The sequence below is a fragment of the Taurulus bubalis genome (assembly GCF_910589615.1).
Source record: "Taurulus bubalis genome assembly, chromosome: 4".
Lineage (NCBI taxonomy): Eukaryota > Metazoa > Chordata > Actinopteri > Perciformes > Cottidae > Taurulus > Taurulus bubalis.
This window is the reverse complement of record NC_136592.1, coordinates 12205120-12224347: the sequence shown is the minus strand read 5'-3', so window position 1 is coordinate 12224347 and position 19228 is coordinate 12205120. Positions and strand designations below refer to the sequence as shown.

Sequence of the window (19228 nt, the reverse complement as noted above, 5' to 3'; positions counted from 1 at the left end):
ACTCGACTGAAAGAGGAATGCTGACAAGATGCTCTGGCCTGATGTTTGTGTGTTTTTTTTTCTTTTCTTTTGATGGATTTTTCCCATGATTCATCCAGAGTATGTGTGGAAAAGCATGTTCTGGTGTGTGTGTGTGTGTGTGTGTGTGTGTGTGTGTGTGTGTGTGTGTGTCTGTGTATGCGTTGCGGGGGAGTGTGTGTGACTTTATGTATTTTTGAGAGCACCATTTTAAGACAAATTCTCTTCAGAGAAAACAGTCGCCATTAAGTCAACATGTCCATCTGACCCAATACAATGTCTTATTTGTGCTATGAGAGCCATGCCTCAGACATACGTTACTGTAGGTGTTAGTCTTGGTGTTCCTGGAGGTCCCTCTGGGATTTTTTTCGAGATTAGGTGTGTGAAGTTTGTCATTACTTTGCTCCTTCTGTCACAGTTCAGGCACACTGAACACTGAAGGGAGACGGCGATGTCAAGGGTGGTGTGAGATGGTGATCAGACAAAACTGTTTCAGAGTTAAACATCAAGGTTGAAAGGGTGTGGTTTGTGCGTTTCGGTGGGTCAGTCGCTTCACAACGCCTCTGTCACACGGTTCCATTCTCCTGCCTCGGCTTGTGGGTCGTTGTGCGAGTGGGCGTGCTCAGGGATGGGGCCAAGGTGCAGAGGAAGCCAGCCAACAATGTGAGACCGAGGCCCCCCCAGGCACAGAACATGGACCAGCCATAGCCATGGCTAATGTCCTCGGGGAGGCCATACATGTAGCGGGGGTAGCGGGACAACTCAAAGTTGATTCCTGCCACACATGTGCACAAGGAGATGATGCAGCATGTTCCTGTGTGATCAAAAGAGACAAGCAGTGATTTAAAATGGTTCCAGCTTGATTATTTAATTCCTATATGTACTGTGCATCTTACTGCAGGACAGGAATGATGTTACTGCAGGACATTGATCTACTCGCTCATGATAACCAAACGATGCTATCAAGCTGTCACCAAATAAATGCAGAAATTGAATGAAATTGGATTTTGGCTGCATGTTTGTGTGTAATCGTGGACATATGTGCTCTCACAGTACCTCCCATGAGAAAGAGTAGCCCAGCTACATATTGCATGAGGTCATGCTGCTGGCAGCATCCCAGCACTCCAATGATCCAGCCAAAGAAAATGATGGACACGGCCATGCCCACAAAGCCAGCCGTCATTCTTCTTAGATCTGCAGACAGAGGTGAAAACGTCTCCACTGAAACTCAACAGTGAAACTAAAGGCTATTGTGTAAACTGGTCATTTACAAATTGTGTGTTGTGGTGAATATGGTGCTCTCCAACTTCAGAGTGGATGGTGAAGCCTTTATCACTCAATCAATAAACCACACTGAAATGTTTTTGACCAACCAAGAAATTACAAAATGAATGTAACATTACTTTAATTGTATTTTAAATCAGAAAGCGTGTGGCGCTACATATTAGGCACTAGTATTATTTGATATGAGAATGATATCTTAAATAATTATTTGGTGTAGCATGTTTATAACATATCAGATTAAAAAAACTAAGAAAACAAAACTGATAAAAGGGTTTTAAAACTGAAAATAATACTGATGCAATCCAAGGTCAAACAACTCCTCCACTCTCTCTCTCTTTGAAGAAGGATTTCAAGTGAGGAATAAAAGCGTATCCACATATATTAAGGGGAGATATTCAAGAATATATTGATCTGTCAGACCTAATGTCCTGAGATAAGCCACTTGAAAGCTAATGGCTTCCTAATAGTGATGACCTGATAACCTCTGGTCATGAGTCTCGACGTGGGAGAGAAGGGCGTATGAGATCAGTGATACAGTATATTCAGGAGCGAGGATGACAGCAAAGGAAGAACATTGCATTCATTTAGTTTATTAGTTTGGCTGTTTTAAAAAAAAAAGTATTTCATAAATGTCTTTGAAATGATAAAACAAGACAAGAACTTAAAAATTCAAAAGTATATCTATAATGTGATCAAAGGGGTACATGTACAATAAAAATAAGAGCCCAATATTGTGTCTTGAGGAATGCCAAATTTCAACTAAAAGCCCTGAAGGTGAAAATGTTTTAATTACCTATATCAAGCTATTCTCAACCTTTTCTGTTTTTGTATTTATTTATTGTATTAATGAATGAGTCTATTGATTGAATACAGTAGAACCATACAGCATGGCACAAACATGCACAAACAATGCAAAGAACATGTGAAAATTTATTATTATTATTTATTTTTTTCAGTGACTAAACCAACTAGTCCAACCAACTCCATGAAGACAGACTAACACGCTGATACTTACGGAGTGCATGCCACTCATCCTGTCGTATGGTCTTTGTGATGTTGACGGGTAAATTTCGTGGTAGGATGGACGAAGAGTAGTGATACTTGACTGTGGTACATCTTTGAATTATTCCTGGCAAAAAAATTAGAAAATTATGGAGTAGAGCGAAGAGACAAAAAAGAGAATTAAGTAAAAATCTCATTCTGAGTTTTTGGGATTATGAAATAATATAAACACATGGTGGAAAAGCTTCATATTTATTGTACACCCTCACTGAGTTTTAATTTACTGAGCTGGCCTAATTAACCTTGTGTTCCCAACCACTCCTACATTGTTATTAAGGAAGGATTAGGAAACAATGTGCAATATGGATTATTCTACATGAGGCCCCATGAAGAACCTTAATTGTTCTCATTAAAAGTGAATCCCCTCATAATGACTTGATAGTCAGTGCAGTAAACTGCAATTCAAAATAGGCATCCAGAGTCCGATACATTCAGACTTTTATAGTCCAGCTCCTACTCCATATGTCAAGCGGCACAACAGCTTTATATTTCAATTTCCCAACAAATTGTCACTTTCCTTTCACATTTGAGAGGAACTGTGATATTTCTAAAGTACTTGAGTATCTCTTAAGTTAGAACCATGGCAGACATATTTCTTTCTTTTTTGGGAGCTTTAATAGACCCTTTTCAAAGCAGACATTTTGGCTGTCAAAGCAGGAAAAGCACAGGTGTAAATAATCCCATTATTGATGGCTCCATTCCAATAAGTGTCCTAGAAAGGCACATCAGTGACTGAGCATGCACAACACCAGAGCCCTGAAACTGGCCCACCTGAATGCAATGCAGAAATCATCAGTTGTATTAATTCCACCTGTGCTCTTCCTGCTTTGGTCAGTACAAAGATGTGCTGTCAATAAGGTCTATGGTTTAATAATACAATGTAGAAGTCCCATACATTGTATCACACTTTATTCATCTCAGATTTTTAGACTTTCCTTCTGATAGTTGGGTTTGTGATCTTTCAGACTTTTATCTGAATATTCTTTGTTGAGACACCCAAGGCTACTATTAAAAAAAGAAGTTTACATTATCAGGGTAGCATTGAGTCCAAATATTTTAAGTTTGAGACAAATTGATGAGCCACAACATGCAACATGTGATACCAAATTACAACCTGCCGCATACTTAAGGCATTTCAGATTTTTTTTGCAGAACACATTTACTGATGACATCATCATCATCATCATCATCATGTATAAAACACGAGCACTTTTGTTGGGATTTCAGTTTCCCATACCAAGCTGGTTTGAATGTGGTTTCAATACTCCACATCCTATGTCAAGAAGTTACACATTGGACCTCAGTTAAGACACATATTTCCCAATTCAAAAGAAACTGTTTTTCAATGACAAAGATAGACACAATGGTGGCTGCCTGGCAACATGTTAAATGCTTTGCACACCGTTGGAAGATCCACGCAGGGGATTTTAGCTATTTTGCCTAATCAGACGTTTTATCAGGACAGTGTGGTAATCTGGAGACTGCGCTTGATTGACATCTCCCTGACTCTCCTGTTAGCTTTGTAATTATTATTGGGGCGGGACAAAGTGCACCTTTATAATTCTTAATGGTACATTGAGCTTGGTGATTTAATTAGATTGCCATCATATCACCTTTTAATCTGCAGTCTAATCTGACAAAATAAGCGAAAACACCTGTGTGGGTGTGAATGGCCGAATACAATGCTCACTCACTCTCTACACTTAGTGAAAGATTGCTGTATATATCTGGAGCAGGTGGTGTTAATTTATCACTGTATGAGTCGACAACAGCAGACTATATCTCTGTGTCATCACTGCTGTCATAACTCTGTGATCATCAAGACGATAATCAGGATTATGCAAACATCAGAAACCTCTATACCTGGGCAATATCAAAGTTCATGAGAAAATCATTTCTGACCACAGTTTTGTAAATTGCCTCAATTGTTCACCCAGAAGTGCACTGCTATAAATTAAAGTATGACAGTCCCACATAAATCTCTCTTGTGTGTTAAAACTTGCTTTCAAATGGATGAGTGTGGTTCCATTAGGGGCATTTATGTTCATTTTAAATGGCATCGCTTTGACATATAGACCAGCTTATATAATGTGTAAATGTATCATTTATTATTTTAAATAATCTGTGAAAACTATATTAATATATGACTTCAAATTGCTCAATATATTAACGCCAATATTGGGCCTAAAGATGATTATTGAAAAGAAACAAATATGGTTTTAAGAATCAGACAACGTTAAGTAAACTGATTAATATCGTGTTTTCACTTGTATTATTTATGTGTAGTATTTCTGTCTGGGGCTACTAGCACAAATAGTAATTAAGACATTGTATTCATGTGACCACAGTAATCTTTTAGTAGTTTATCAACACATACAGTACAATGTGTGGCCATAATTCCATGCACACATGTACAATTCATTTAAAACATGACTACATAAACACCTTTTCTGAGACAATGCCAACCAAAACAGTAAGACAACAAGCTTCAAAAAGGTAGTATGTTACAGAAGTACACACATAACAGGTTCATACCATGTCTACCCCTGTAGGACTGACATGTTCAGTCAATTAAGCAAAAATATACCTGTGTTGTCATTATGTTCACTTTATGTGTGGATATAAATAGATTGTATACACATTAACTGTACACTGTAGATAATATTATTCCAAAGTGATTGTGTTATTGATTAAATATGTGTTTTTAATGTTACATACATATGATTAAACTTAACAAAAATCCCCTTAATCATTATGGTGCTGGCTCAAACATCTATGAATTATGAAGAAAAAAAAACATGATGTAGTTAAATATCCAGAGGCAATGCTTGAAAGAGGAAACACAAATCACTAAGCTGTTTTTACTGATGTCTACTTTGCAACAACTTCTGATGGACACCCATGCTTCTTCTTTTCTTTTTCTTTTTTACACAGAGTGGGTCCCCTCTTTCTGTATCTGCTCAGTTTTAAGATCTTGGTCTGGATCAGGAGTGGCAAAATGAGTGAGGCCTGAAACATGGCTTCTCGTTGTTGCTCAATGAGGAAGGATGTGCATTATGTTTTCTATGCTGTGATCTCAAATCCAAACAATGATTCATTTTAACAATGATTCACTTTCGTTTGCAGGAAGAAAATACATTATGACATTAACCTCTATGGGATGCTGTGTCTCTTATATGGAAAACTGGCTCAGGAAATAGAGGTGCAGCCATTATCTGGGAGAGACACTCAGCAAAAGGGGGTTCTCTCAGCACCATGGACAGCGACATTCGCAAATAATGAAAAGAGACATAAGCTTCTAAAAATAAAAACTTCCTTGTCTCGTTTCATAACAAATTTAAAACGTGCATTTAAGGCGCAGCGACACGTTAATGTGTGAGGAGAGTGTGGGCCTCTGTGCCATCCTGTTTGTGTCAGGCTAGGTGTGAGCTCATCGCTGAGCATCACGGCCTGGTGCACGCAAGAAAAGCCAGACGGCTCGTGTTTACCTTTGTAAATAAGGTCCTCGATCTCCAGGTCGAATCCCTCCCGGTGACACTTCCTCCAAAGCCCGGAGATGGTGGAGTTAAACTGCCGACTGCAATGAGACTCCATGGGAGACGCAGCGGCCAGGAAGTGCCGCTTCCCCCGGATGAGAGCTCCAGCATCTGGGCCGTTACCTTTCCTCTCCAGGCTCTTTGGAGGCATCTGGAGGGGGAGGTTGATGTTTGAATTGTAGATGTAGCCCGGGTCGTTTCGCTTGTTGGCATAGTTTTTACACCTCTCTCGATGTCTCCTCGCGTCGGTCTCGTACCAATAATCGGTGCAAATCGCCATGGCGAGCAGCCCGAGCGCACAGAAAGCCAAGAAGAGCCCTGTGCCTGTTAATATTTTCATAGCGGCCATCTTCCCCGCTCGATGAAGAGCCCAAACAGTCGCAGGAAGGTTCCTCCGTGGCCGTTGTGGTGGTGGTGGTACCGCGTGAAATGAATCACGACGGCACTCACAGCCTCACGCAGTCCTGCACTAGCATAATGGTGCAAGGCCAGCGCTGTCTGGACTGGATGCTGCGGTCTATTGTTGTGGTACCCGGCGGATGCAATGTTGTTCCCACCATCTGTTATGGTACAGGAGGAGAGGAGAGGGGATGGATGGCGACCAACGCTGAGAGGAGGAGGCAGGGGCAGTGATGTAGTTGCGCTCCCTCTCCTCCAGGTTGCTGCGGGATGGGGTGGACAGGAGAGTGCTGTTCTGCTATGGAGGAGTGGTCATTTGTGATGCTTGAATGGTCACCTCTTGGGATTTTGGTAAACATGCAAAGCACAGGTGCAGTGGAATCCTTTCTTTTTTACTTAGAAATAAGCAACAGCAGTTTTTTTTATTTTTTATTATTAGTTGCCTGGTGGTGATTCAACTATCGTGTTTACATTATTGTGGATGTATGACTCAGCCAATTAACCTAATGGATATAAGATTAGTGTCCGTTTAGATTACCTGCCTTAGACATGTTTCATATGTTTTGAAAATTCAATCTAATTTTAGGAAATTAATACAGTATCATGCAAACGCGTACTCTACCCTTCTAAGAGACGTGTCAGCATACACTTACTGAAGCAAACCTCTGTGGTTCTCGCCGCCACAAATTGGTAATTCAAACTATACCTTTATTAATACAGGTTAGTCCAATGAGAGCAATGCACTCTTTTTGCATGGGGATCTTATGTACATGGGCACAAAAAACATTTAGACAAACATACAAGACCATTGCTAAAAGAGGAGAATGACAAACATTAAAGGACATCAAACTAGCAATAACTATAACAGTGAGGGGTTAAGGCCTCCAAGAGCTGCACTCACTCAGATCAGTTGCAGGTCAGTCAGTATTGGATTCAATTAAATCTTTAAAGTTGGCTGATGAAATTTAGTGATCCAGTGTGAGATCCTGTTGCAGTTCATTACAGTGTGGAGCCAATCATTCAAAGGCCTTTAATCAACCAAAAGAAGATCTAGTAAGGTGTCTGTGATAAATTAGATTGTTTTCCTAGAAAGGCCCATATAAATACGTATTTAATTGTTAAACATAAATTATTCTCTTATTATTATGCTTATAACACTGTACTCTAATATAAACATGTCACTGAAACAAATTTGAATTTAATCAAACGTCTACACTGAGAGTAACTCCTACACATAAACCATTATTTTCCTTTTTCTGACTTAAATTAAAGCCACTGGAAATGAGACCATTTGTTAGAGCTTATTGGCACTGATTAATGATAGCATAGGACCACATTATTACATTGGCTAACATATTATTGTTTTCACATATATAGCTCATAAAGTCTGAATTGTGTTGGAGACGTTCAGTGTTGATGTATAACATGTTGACCTCAGCACAGGCATTAAATCAAAAAGACTGACAAAGTGTCAGGATGTTGTTGTCAGAACCACAAAATGACTGATATTTGTCATCAACAAAATCAGATAATCTAATTCAGAATTTAACAATGAAGTTATTAGAACACAGCTGAGAGTCAATGAAAGATTTATCACTCATGTGTTTGCACTACAGTGTGCATGGCGGTTGTTGGTTGTCCTTCTGTGCTGTGACCGAGGAAGGCTCCCACAGACAATAGGCCGCTCACAGGCTGATGACTAAGGAAGGCAACCCGTGGCGGAGTCGTTATGGCAACAGAAGCTTGCCAAACAGACTGTTGAAATTGGACAAGTGTGAACACAATCAATACCCCCCTCCCTCCACTCCCATATGACATTTTAGGCATAGGATCTCTGCAGTAAAAATATGCTCATGGTTTTTGTGCAGCGAGGTCACAACGCACAGCCCTACCAGTCAATATCAGGATATCCTAATCCCTGAGATCATTATCACACCCGTGTTCCAGTTACTCATACTAATTGTCTGCTATGTGTGGTCTTTTCGTTGTAAAGTTCATAAAAAGCAGTTTTTTTGTGGATGTCTGAAATGTAAAGGTATTCATTTCATGGGTGTAAACGTAATGCTATGAAAAGTCCTACATGTTTGAGCTGTCATCTGTCCATAGTCTCACTGCATTCTTGGAAACGGTATACATTAAAGCTGATTAACAAAAACGGTACCAATCTTTTTTTCAATTAATTTCAACTTTATTACAATTATTTATTCAAGCAGAGATCAAAAAGGTGCAGACTGGAGTGTATGAAGATACAAAATAGACAACAACAACTTTACTTTGTTGTAGACCTGACCCTGGTGTAACAAACCACCCTGACTTCTTGGCACTTATATTTCAAGACAAAAATATTGAGTGGCGGTGGTGGACATCTAATAAAACTATAGGTTGCATGTCTAATTTTCAATAAATATACAGCAGCTACATCAGGAAAAATATTATATACAATGTTAAAACAATTTAGTGTTGAATACATTTGAAAGAAGGATGTCCTTGTAGAGTCTAATAATACCTTCTCTATTGAGCTGGTACATCAGGAGTACCTGTGTAAATGTATGTGCAAAACAACATGATTGTCTGATTAACGATATAAGACAATTTGGTAACAAAGATCCATACAAACCGTCTTAATTCCATTGATGTTTTAGTTTGGCACATTTTTAAAGTGTCTGCACAAATGTCTTGTCAGCAGATCAAGAAGGTCTTCATCCATAAAGTTCTTCTGTCAGATATTTGTTTTAGTGTAACATGATGAAAGGTTTCCAGGAATAAGAGGTACCGGTGGAGAATGTTTAGTTTTAGTGTTTGGTTAAGGCGAGAGAGAGAGGTTTTCTCCATATTCAATTAACAATGGCAGAGAGCACGGCCATGATGGCCACGCCACATAAAATGAGCAGGATCTGCAGTGCTGACTGCCTGGTAGAGAAAAACAACAAAGGGCACAGATTCAGACAGACTCCAGGACATGCAAGAAAATGCCATCTGCCCATTTCCACACCACAGAACAAGACAAGCAAATGTCTGTTTGTAGACATTCTTCTTACATCGTCACCACAGTCTCAACTCCAACAATGCAGAACACGTTAAAAAAAAAAAAAGGTACCCTGTGGAGTCCTTGGCCACTAGTAGCACTACAGAGCCATGTTTTAATAAGTGGCCCCCTAGTGTGTTTGTAATGTGAACACACACACACAAAGATGCATACCTTAAACTGGACTCCTCTAGCAGGTCAGGCACCACATTCACCAGGGCTATGTAGAGGAAGCCTCCAGAGGTGAATGGCAATATCCAGGCAGTGGCATTTTCTAGAAATGGTCAGAAAAACTTGTATATCATTCTCAAAAAAAAATAAAGTAAAATGGTTTGAGTGTATGCGCAGTATATTGAGATTCTTACCTGTGCCTTTTGGTGACTGAGCGCACAGAGCGAAGCAAGCTCCCAAGACACCGACCAGCGCCGTGAACAGCTGCATGCGGGCGGCACTCCACCGGTCAAACCCGGCCCTCAGCAGAATGGCAAAGTCTCCCACCTGCAGAAGGGGACATTTCCCACAGCAGAGGATTGGCTAAACATTTAGCGTGTTTCCAAGCCCTCCAGCAGTCTGATTCTTCTTATGCACCTTCTTCTATGTAAACATAAAACCTTCAACTGAACCTCAAATGTGTATATTTAGAAATTATATATAATTTAGAGGACTCTGTATCTCACCTCGTGGGGGATTTCATGGAGCAGTATAGCAAAAGTGGTGAGGAACCCGACCTGCAAGAAAAGTTTAATTTACACTGGTTTGTCTTACTTGGTGTGTGCTCTGTAGTAACAAAAGGGAAAATGTATGACACATTCATCCTTGACAGCACCTGAGTTGAGTGATAAGCTCTATAAGTTAAGCTTGCAGTGCAAAGAGGGAAAATGTAAAAGATAAAGTACTAACTTTGAGCAGCTTAAAGAGCTGTGAAACTGTGACAACTTAAAGTCTTTTAAAGTGTTTATAATCCTTCATGAAGAGCATGAAAAGACCTATCAAGTGTATACTAAGTGTAGTTATACACACATGATATGTAGATGAGCGGCTATTGGATATCTCCATGTCAGTGAACGCAAAGCTCAAACCAGTTACCGTTAGATGAGTAGAAAAAAACAAACTCAAAAGGCTATTTGGCATAATGACAACATATCCCAAATGACTTTGACTTTTTTCCTGTATAATCTTTTTCTTGTACATTATATTTTAAAAGAATAAAATTGTTTGGAAGATACTAGTCAAATACTTGATTATAGTAAGTAAAACAAATGTATTAATATTTGACAATTAATCATATTTAATTAATGCTGAATTGATACAGATCATTTTCATACAGTATTTCTGCGTGGCAAAGTCACATTGTGATAAATGTGCAAGGGAGTAAACAAAACACACCGGTGAGATGTCTTGTATGTGTATGTTTGAGAACTTCCTCTCTGGCACATTGATCCATAGTTCATGCTGCTAGCCTTATGTCTCTCCAGCTGGACTCTTTTCCCACAGCTACAAATATAAACTAACCTACTGAAGCGATGCAAATACATGTACTGCACTTTAAAGTGCGGCTTTTTGATCAAGCCTGTCAGATGATGCGGCAAAATGAAAAGGTTTGTTTTAATGAAGGTCCACTGAGCGGTCCACTTTTAAGACTGCGGGACTGCTGATAAAAAGGTCTGCTGCTCGGCCGGTCGAGCCTGCATATGCTGCCAAACACTGTACTCACAAAAGGAGGTGTTATATTGCGTGTCCAAATTCACAAGAGTTATTATAGGCCTCAAACTCTAGACTATCTTTAATAATGCCAAATCATATGAGCAACATAAAGCACACCAATGTGGGTGCTCTCCTTCATCAATACAAACAAATGTCTTTTGTGTAAACCACATTTGAATGAGAAATACAAACATTCTAATATAACCGTTTTTTTTGTGATGAGAGTGCTTACTTTTTTGCTAACCAGGAAACTTCCTGCTACAGCCAGTCCATGGGTGAAGTTGTCAATGCAGTTGGCCAGTAGGTTTAGGTATCCACATGTCTGTGACACACAAACACAATGTTAACCTTAAATAGTCAAAACTACAACCAGTATGGTCAACAGGAATCTTTCAATTCAGTTTATTTTGTATACCCCAATGCCTCCGAGGGCTTTACAATCTGTACACATATGACATCCCTGTCCCAGGACCTCACATCAGATCGGGAAAAACTCCCCCAAAAAAACAGAAACCCTTTCACGGGGAAAAGAAGGAGGTAACCTTCAGGAGAACAACAGAGGAATCTTATCATTTATCAGTCAGTGAGTCTCTTTCAGGACACAATCCTGGTTGTTTTTGGTGTCATCTTAACTTACTCCCTGCTTTGTACTCTGACCCCTTTAAAATGGAGGCAGTAAATTATCCGTTCGTCTCCGGAAAAGAAAAAGCAGCTACTGGGGGCAATTTTATTGTAATAAACTGTTGTGCAGTTTCAATCTGCCTCTCAACCAATGTTTGCTGGGATAGGCTACAAACATCTGCAACCCTGACTAGGATAATTAAAGAAAATGGATAGATGAAAGGATTTTTCAGGACATTTCTTTATAATTCATTTCTTTGTTTAAAATCTTAATACAAATATTAACAGTTCAAATCTGTGATGCCACTATCATGCTATAACACACCTTCTTTTCTGATGGTAGCTGTTTGTTGGTTCATCTAAATGAAGTGGTGCGAGTGTTTACCAAGTGTAAAGGATTCAAAGGTTTATTTGCACATGTACAAGTAATGCATGTGGTGAGATGCAATGAGTGCTAAAACTACTTATGTAAAATAATTTTAATTTGAAAAATGAAAGGCTACATTTTTTACAAATAGTATCTTGTAAAACAAATTAAAAATACTTATGTATTACTTATATACATATGCAATGTATGAGGCACTGCGGTAGATGTCCTATTTACAAAACCCAGTTCATCTTTCTGATTTTGGTTTAATTGAGCCAACTAAGTTAATGGTTATGAACTAAACCACATGAATTAGTTTGGAGGCTTTAAGAAGCAAAACATGCATCTCTTGCATTACCAACCCATGCAAAGCATTTACCCCCAGTGGTGTCTCATTAAAATAAAATAAAATTCTGTCTGGCTTGTTAACTGGGAAATGTCTTGGTTGTCAGAATTACCTTGATTTTCTCTGATCTTTCCTGCAGACTCTGCTTGGAGGATTTCCATGACTCAGCATGATGCCCATTTCTGGGTGATGCCTTTCCACTGAAAGCTGAAATAGACTGCAACTGTAGAGAAAAACAAGAAAAAAAGAACATGTCCCTACATGAACCATAACCTCTAAACTAAAAAAAAAAAATATATATATTTTTTTTAAATACATTGTTCTGTTCCTATTAGCCATCCTTGTCCACCATCAGTACAAAGTGATTTGGAAGGGCTTGTCTCCCTGAAGGAAACCACACCAGTCTTACCAAAAACAGTTAAGTTAATGGTCACCTGGATTGAACAGTGCAATGAACATGCATTGTATTGCTGCTCCTACTGTGTGTCAATGGCTTTCACCTCCTGCCTGCAGAACAGCTGTTATGTTGAATTATTTCTCTAACTTCTTACATATGCAGGAATAAGCAGTCATGTGTACTTTTGCGTATTTTTATTTTTTTAGACATTACAGATGACTTATTAATTTCAACACTGCTCAACATGTTTCTAATTTTAATAAAGAAAAGAGACATTTCAGGCTACAGCCTCTGTTTTCCGAGAACAGCCAACTTCCTTGTTCCCTCATTCAGAAACCACTTATGTTGCCATTTAGACTGATAGTCAAATTAAGTGAGGGGGAAATAGCCTGCTGTCTTCTGGTAAAGGAAAGGAAATATTTGCTCCATGTCTATGATTGAAGCATGAGAGAAAATAATGAAGCCTGATGATTTTTTGAGATTGGAGCTAAATTACCTCTGCAACCTAATTCCAAATGAACTAAAAATACAACAGCGATTGAATCTCTTACATTAAACATCCATCAAAACCAATGACCCAATTGGAGTAAAAAGAAGTTCAGTCTGTGACAGTCCTTGCACATTTTTGTAAAATTTGCCTAAACTCACAGTGTTGTAAAAGCAAAAATCTGTATCACCTCTGTCCCTCTCACACACTATTGTTGCCTCTGTCTACAAGCTGAGTGCTCTCCGTTGGACACTGAAATGGCTAAAGCAGCTGCTTCACCCCGGCGCTATAAATAGACGAGTGGAGGAGCTGAGCCGTGGATTCCCATCCCCCCCCCCCCCCCCACCCTCTTCCCCCAAATACAAAGACAAGAGAGGATGAGACCGCCTTTATAAACATACTGCAACCAGCCATTCATTGTCAACAACAAAGCCATACGTTAAAAGGTTAATTGTCATCATTGCAGAGTCATATTTCATGTTTCACTATTTTCATATAATTTCTAAACAACTACAACGTTGATGCTCATCAAGGCAAGGAATAGCTTGACATTTTGGGAAACATGCTTATTTGCCTTCTTGCCAAGATTTAGACGAAAAAGATTGATACCATTCTCTCTGTCTGTCTGGTTAGCTTAGCACAAATACTTGAAACAGGAGGAAACAGCTAGCCTGGCTCTGTCCATGCTTAACAAAATCTAAATCTTACCAATTAAAATGACACTCATTTGTTCAATCTGAACAAAAAACGTTTGTGATTTTGTGGTTTTATGTGCCAAATAATTGTTTGGACGGGCGCAGTAACATCCTAAAGTCCCCAGCTGTCTGGCAACCTCACTACGCTACGAGATGAGAGAGTAGAATTGATTTTCTCATCAAACTCTCGTTTTAAATTCTGCTCAAAGAGATCACTGATAGGCTGGTTGGACAACAGCTCATCTGATGCTAAAGTCAGCAAAACACTGTAAAAAATATGCAGATCAAGCACTAACAGACCAAGCATACCTATGAAAACTAAAATCTGAAGACTGGTATTGACATTTCTTCTCACATCATTTCAGCTGAAACACTTACAGCAGAGATAGAATTCAGATCTGAATTTGACGCGAGATCCTCGTGGCTGTCGCGGTCTGGGAACATCTTCTCCAGGAGGAGGAAAGTCAACAGGCCAACGATTACCCACAAGCCTTGGGTCATGTAGTGATTGTGTTTACCAGCTAGGATGGCAGAGAGATTCAAACAATGAGCAAATGTAGTAAGTGAAAACTGAGCTACAACATGGATGAGTGCTACAATCAAAAACTTAAACCAAGAGTTGCATTAAATAAACAAAATAAATTAAATGACATATTTACATTTGGAAAAAATTGAATGCGTGTTGCATTTATTCTAAATGAACTCTGAGGAATTACTGCTCTTAAATAAGGTTTACTGACATCAGTATTTGTTGTTTGTGAAAAGGTCTTGAGCATTCTACAGGTAAACAAATCTAAATATCTTATGTATATTTAAGAGGGGTGAGAGAAATTAAAAATAATTGAAATACAAAAGTGGTGATGGAAAAGAGGCCCACCTGAAGAGCAAGAGCGCTCCCACGCCTCAGGGAGGAGGTGAAGGAAAACATCACCAAGAAGACCACCGATAGCAAAGCTCAGGAGCTGCTTCAGCCTCTGGCCACCAGCTGAGGAAACACAGGGGAAGAGAGAAGAGACAAAGGGCAGTAATCACTGCATACTATGTTTAATTAAGAACTGCAAATTGATGTCATGTAGGGCTGGGCGGTATGGCCAAAAATTCATATCACGGTATTTAGTAGGATTCAGGCAGTATCACGGTATTTATTTTCGAGTAAACACATTGATTCATTGACACCGAAAAGAACGGCCGTCAATTGAACGGGCGTCAACGGAGCATCATTTAATTTTCACAGAATACAGCTGAGAGCGCAGCGGGCGCTACTTATGTGACAGGGTACAAAGTTCAGTCATGGTTTCACATTTATGAAATTGCATGCTGGGTAAAGCCCGCACACTTATCATGATACTTCGTCACACAGGAGAGAGCGTCTCCTGTGTGACGGAGTTTGACAGGACGCCTCATCATGCAGTTCGGCCGTGTACTTTTATAAATGTGAAACCATGACTGAAATTTGGACCCCTGACATATGTAGCTCCATCCACTGCGCCCTGAGTTAATGCTGTGAATATTACATGTTTCTGCCTGCTGAAGAGTGTCCACCATCTGGTTTGGTTACGATTTTGTGTTTTGTTTGCACCTGCCCTCCCCTTACAAATTGCCCATATTCTGTATTCATTCCTAATCTACCGGATTAACATAATTATTTCTATTTGACCTCATCTCATGTGTGATTGACTTTTTTGTCTTTTATTTATTTATTTAGCACTAAGGTTACTTTCTCTTTATTTATTTTTTTATATAAAATGGCACCGTTTTAACAAATTCATTCATAATTTTTAAGCAAAGCATGATGCACGCAAATCCACAAAAAAAAGTGTCTCTGGCTCAGTCTACTAATACACACAGTGATGATGTGCTCCACAGAACCTTTTCTCTGCATTGGGAGTTTCCTCAGTAACGACCAACCTGCGGTCAGGACTGCACTTGAAAACCCCACGGCCTAAAATACATCTGGAATGCCAAGTTCCAGTGGGTGGAGCAGATCAAGAGGCTGCAGGCCTCAGGCTGACCTGCCTGGTCTGGTTATTGAAGTGCTTAGTTTCTTTCATGCGGCAATAAAAAAGTGAATTGAGACGCACTTTGCCGGTACATAGGTTAAAGAACAAAAATCAACCTAGTGAAAGTGCTATCCACAAGTAATGGTTAGAAGATGATATATTAGTTGTACTGGGCATCATCAGTGTGCTTTACTGTCTGCTGCAGTGTGGGTCAACTATTTTAATCCAGACTAAAGTAAAAATTATTTGATGGACTTCCATGAAATTTGTACAGACATTCATGGTCCCTAATGGAAGAATCCTAAAGAATTTGGTGGCCGTCTGACTTTGCATCCAGTGCGATCAGCAGGTGAAAGTATACCAAGTATCCAGTGCTATCTCAACTAGGGCTGCAACTAACGATTATTTTAATAAACGATTAATCAGTTGATTATTTTTTCGATTAGTCGATGAATCGGATAAAAAACTGTTTTTATCAAAAAAGCGTTCATTTCCAACCCTTTATTCAAAAACAGAAGTGACAGTGCAAAACATCTTCAGAAAGTGCACAAACAGGTTGCTCCTTGAACATCCCTGAGCTGTTAATTAAAACAACAAAATGGACTAACACTAAAAACATACACATGTATGCTTTACATCTGCCAAATGTGAGCCCTTTTTACTGTAATTGATCCCTCCAGAGGCTGCATTTACATACACTGCTTTATCAATATGTATGAAATACTGGGACAGAGGGAAGCTGTACTGCTACATATATAGCGTCCTCTTTCTTAAACTCTTTCATTCTGGGTCTCTTATGACCACGACGTCACGTTGTTGGCTAAGCCCAACGACGTGATTTGCTTCATTCTACTTTGAGTAAAAAAAAATTAAAAAAACCTGCAGCCAGATCCGCCGGTGTGCCGGTTTAACGTTAACGAGTGACAGCGTGAACTGAACCAGACCGGGGGGTGACGGCATGTTTCATCACGTTACGTTTTTTTTACAAGCAAGACTGAACTGTAACGGAACATAATGAAACTTTAACGACAATACACAACCCAAACACGTTAGCTAACGTGATAGCAAGCTGACTAGCTTCCATTAACAACAAGTTAGAGGAACATGAAGACGCTGATTGGCCAAGACTCGACTTGTCAAAGATCTTCTATTTTTGAGAACATCACAACCTCAACTTTTCTCGTGTCTCCAATCTCAGAAACGCTGGCCGGCCAGTTGCTCTGCTGTGCTCTTTTTTCTTTTCTTCTCCGCGACTTATTGCCCGGCGTAATAATCGCGCGACACAACGAATCGATAATGAAATTCGTTGCCAACACTTTTGATAATCGATTTTTATCGATTTTATCGATTCGTTGTTGCAGCCCTAATCTCAACCTTTACCATATGGATTGGCACAGAATTATTTTATGATCACCTGACAGACAACATATCCAAATTGCTTTAATTACAGAGCAACCTGCTTTTTTGATTTGTTTTTTTAAATTTGTTTTCCGCTGTGTATTTTTTATATTTAATCTTTATCCGGTTTGGTACTATTGACCTTTCAACTGACAGTTTGACATTGTTCCCTTTCAGTACAACACTCTTGCTATTAAGAAGTAATTTTACAAAAGAAAAATATTTAAGTAAAAATGTCCTTTAAATCCTTCTGCCTTTAGTCTCATCTATACTTCAAGGCAAACATATGCAATGGAGCTCATGACTTTAGTAGCTTTCCAGGAAGTACAAGTGCCCGTTCCATGGAATCTTTAAGGCAGTGCACCATCGACAACTGTACACACAAAGGAGGTGCAGCTGAGTCAAGGACTAACTGACTAAGACCCAGCAGAACTACTTCTTGAATTTACTGGGGTTATTTTTCCCACTTTAGAGGGTGTGGAGGGCTGAGATTTATTACAGAGTCACTAGAGAGCTGGCATTTTACGTACATACATAATGGGTTAATGACGTTGAAATATTTATTTAACTGCAGAAATTTGAACTCTGAACTCTTCTGCTTTCAACACTGAAGTCTGTTATTTTATAGCCGTTTGGCCTTTAAATGGCACCATTTGTGTTCATGTTGACATGTACTGACCAATTCCTGCTTTTCAAAAGAATTATACAACCAATTTAAAAAAGGGTCTTTTCTCTTAAGTTACAGAGATATCATGATGCGTCATTGATAAAGTGCCATACATTAACAGAATTGTCTATGTGTATTATCAATATTGCCACGAGGAAAATATTGTGATAGTATAGTACTGTGAGTAATTCACATGCACGTTTTGGTTACATGTTGCCATCTCTTACCTTCTGTTTTGAGAGCTGCTCCAGCTTCAATGGGAATGACAAGGAGGGGGAAAATCCCACTGAGGCCAACAGCAACAGAGCCCACCAGGGACAAGAGCCAGACATGCAAATGTTCACTGGATAAGATGTTCGCTTGGAGGTAATCTGTCAGGCTGTGGCCCGGTCCTGCAGCAGAGGATGTTGCATGTTCCATAGACGTTTGTGTCATCTTGTGGCTGCCTGATGCCCCCCTGGAGGTCAGCATCAGCAGGGTAACTAGGATAAACAAAGCGGCTACAGCCCAGCTGGGCTTCCTACAGCTTCCACCTTTCATCGGTCCCACGGTCCAAAAAGCACTTGCAACCAGTAATGCTGCAAGAGAGGCACACTTTCAAACAGACAGGCCTCTTTTGCACCCTCACAAAACATGTAGGAACATTTTACATAAGCATGAAATTAAGTCTGCTACTCACAATTATTTCGATAAATAGTCTGACTAAAAAGTCTAAAACCGAAGCATTCAGTTATCAGGGTAGGCAAAGCAGCACATCCTCGCAAATGAGAAGCTGTAATAGGCCTGCTGGCATGCTTGCTTGACCCACATATTATTTATTTATTTTTTAACTCCAAACAAATGTAACTTGTTGTCAGTGGTGTATAGTAACGAAGTAGAAATACTTTGTTACTGTACTTTTTTGGGATATCTGTACTCCACTTTACTATTTATATTTCTGTTTACTTTTACTTCACTGCGTTTTGCAAAGAAAACTAGTACTTTTACTCCGATACATTTCCCCTGAAACCTTCGTTACTCGCTACAAAATCAAATCTCTCTTTAGAAAAAAAAAAAATACATCCGGGACTGTGGTGGAACACAGACTCCACGAAGCAGGTCTTGCGAGTCACATTAGGCTCGTTCGTTAGAGCTGCGCCTCGCCTGGAATCCAGACGAGAGCAGGCGGCCGCAGCAGGAGGCGTTGACAATAAACTGCGATCAAGTCGTACAGTTTTCAGCT

At 39.5% G+C, this 19228-nt stretch overlaps 2 protein-coding genes across 2 annotated transcripts; both read right to left on the bottom strand.

The window, feature by feature from the left end:
• Positions 1 to 584: 584 nt before the first annotated feature.
• On the bottom strand, positions 585 to 6249 carry tmem276b (transmembrane protein 276b; the record flags this gene model as incomplete). The annotated part of the gene is made up of 4 exons (XM_079216919.1): positions 585 to 832; positions 1075 to 1212; positions 2318 to 2431; positions 5853 to 6249. The coding sequence occupies 4 exons, from the start codon at positions 6247 to 6249 to the stop codon at positions 585 to 587; spliced, it is 897 nt and encodes a 298-aa protein (XP_079073045.1).
• Positions 6250 to 8497: 2248 nt separating this feature from the next.
• slc39a13 (solute carrier family 39 member 13) lies at positions 8498 to 18810 on the bottom strand. Its single transcript, XM_079216894.1, has 9 exons — positions 18234 to 18810; positions 14819 to 14926; positions 14320 to 14462; positions 12475 to 12585; positions 11261 to 11350; positions 10002 to 10052; positions 9690 to 9822; positions 9499 to 9598; positions 8498 to 9209 (listed from the first exon to the last, which is right to left on the bottom strand). The coding sequence occupies exons 1-9, from the start codon at positions 18544 to 18546 to the stop codon at positions 9134 to 9136; spliced, it is 1125 nt and encodes a 374-aa protein (XP_079073020.1). The 5' UTR covers positions 18547 to 18810; the 3' UTR covers positions 8498 to 9133.
• Positions 18811 to 19228: the final 418 nt, after the last annotated feature.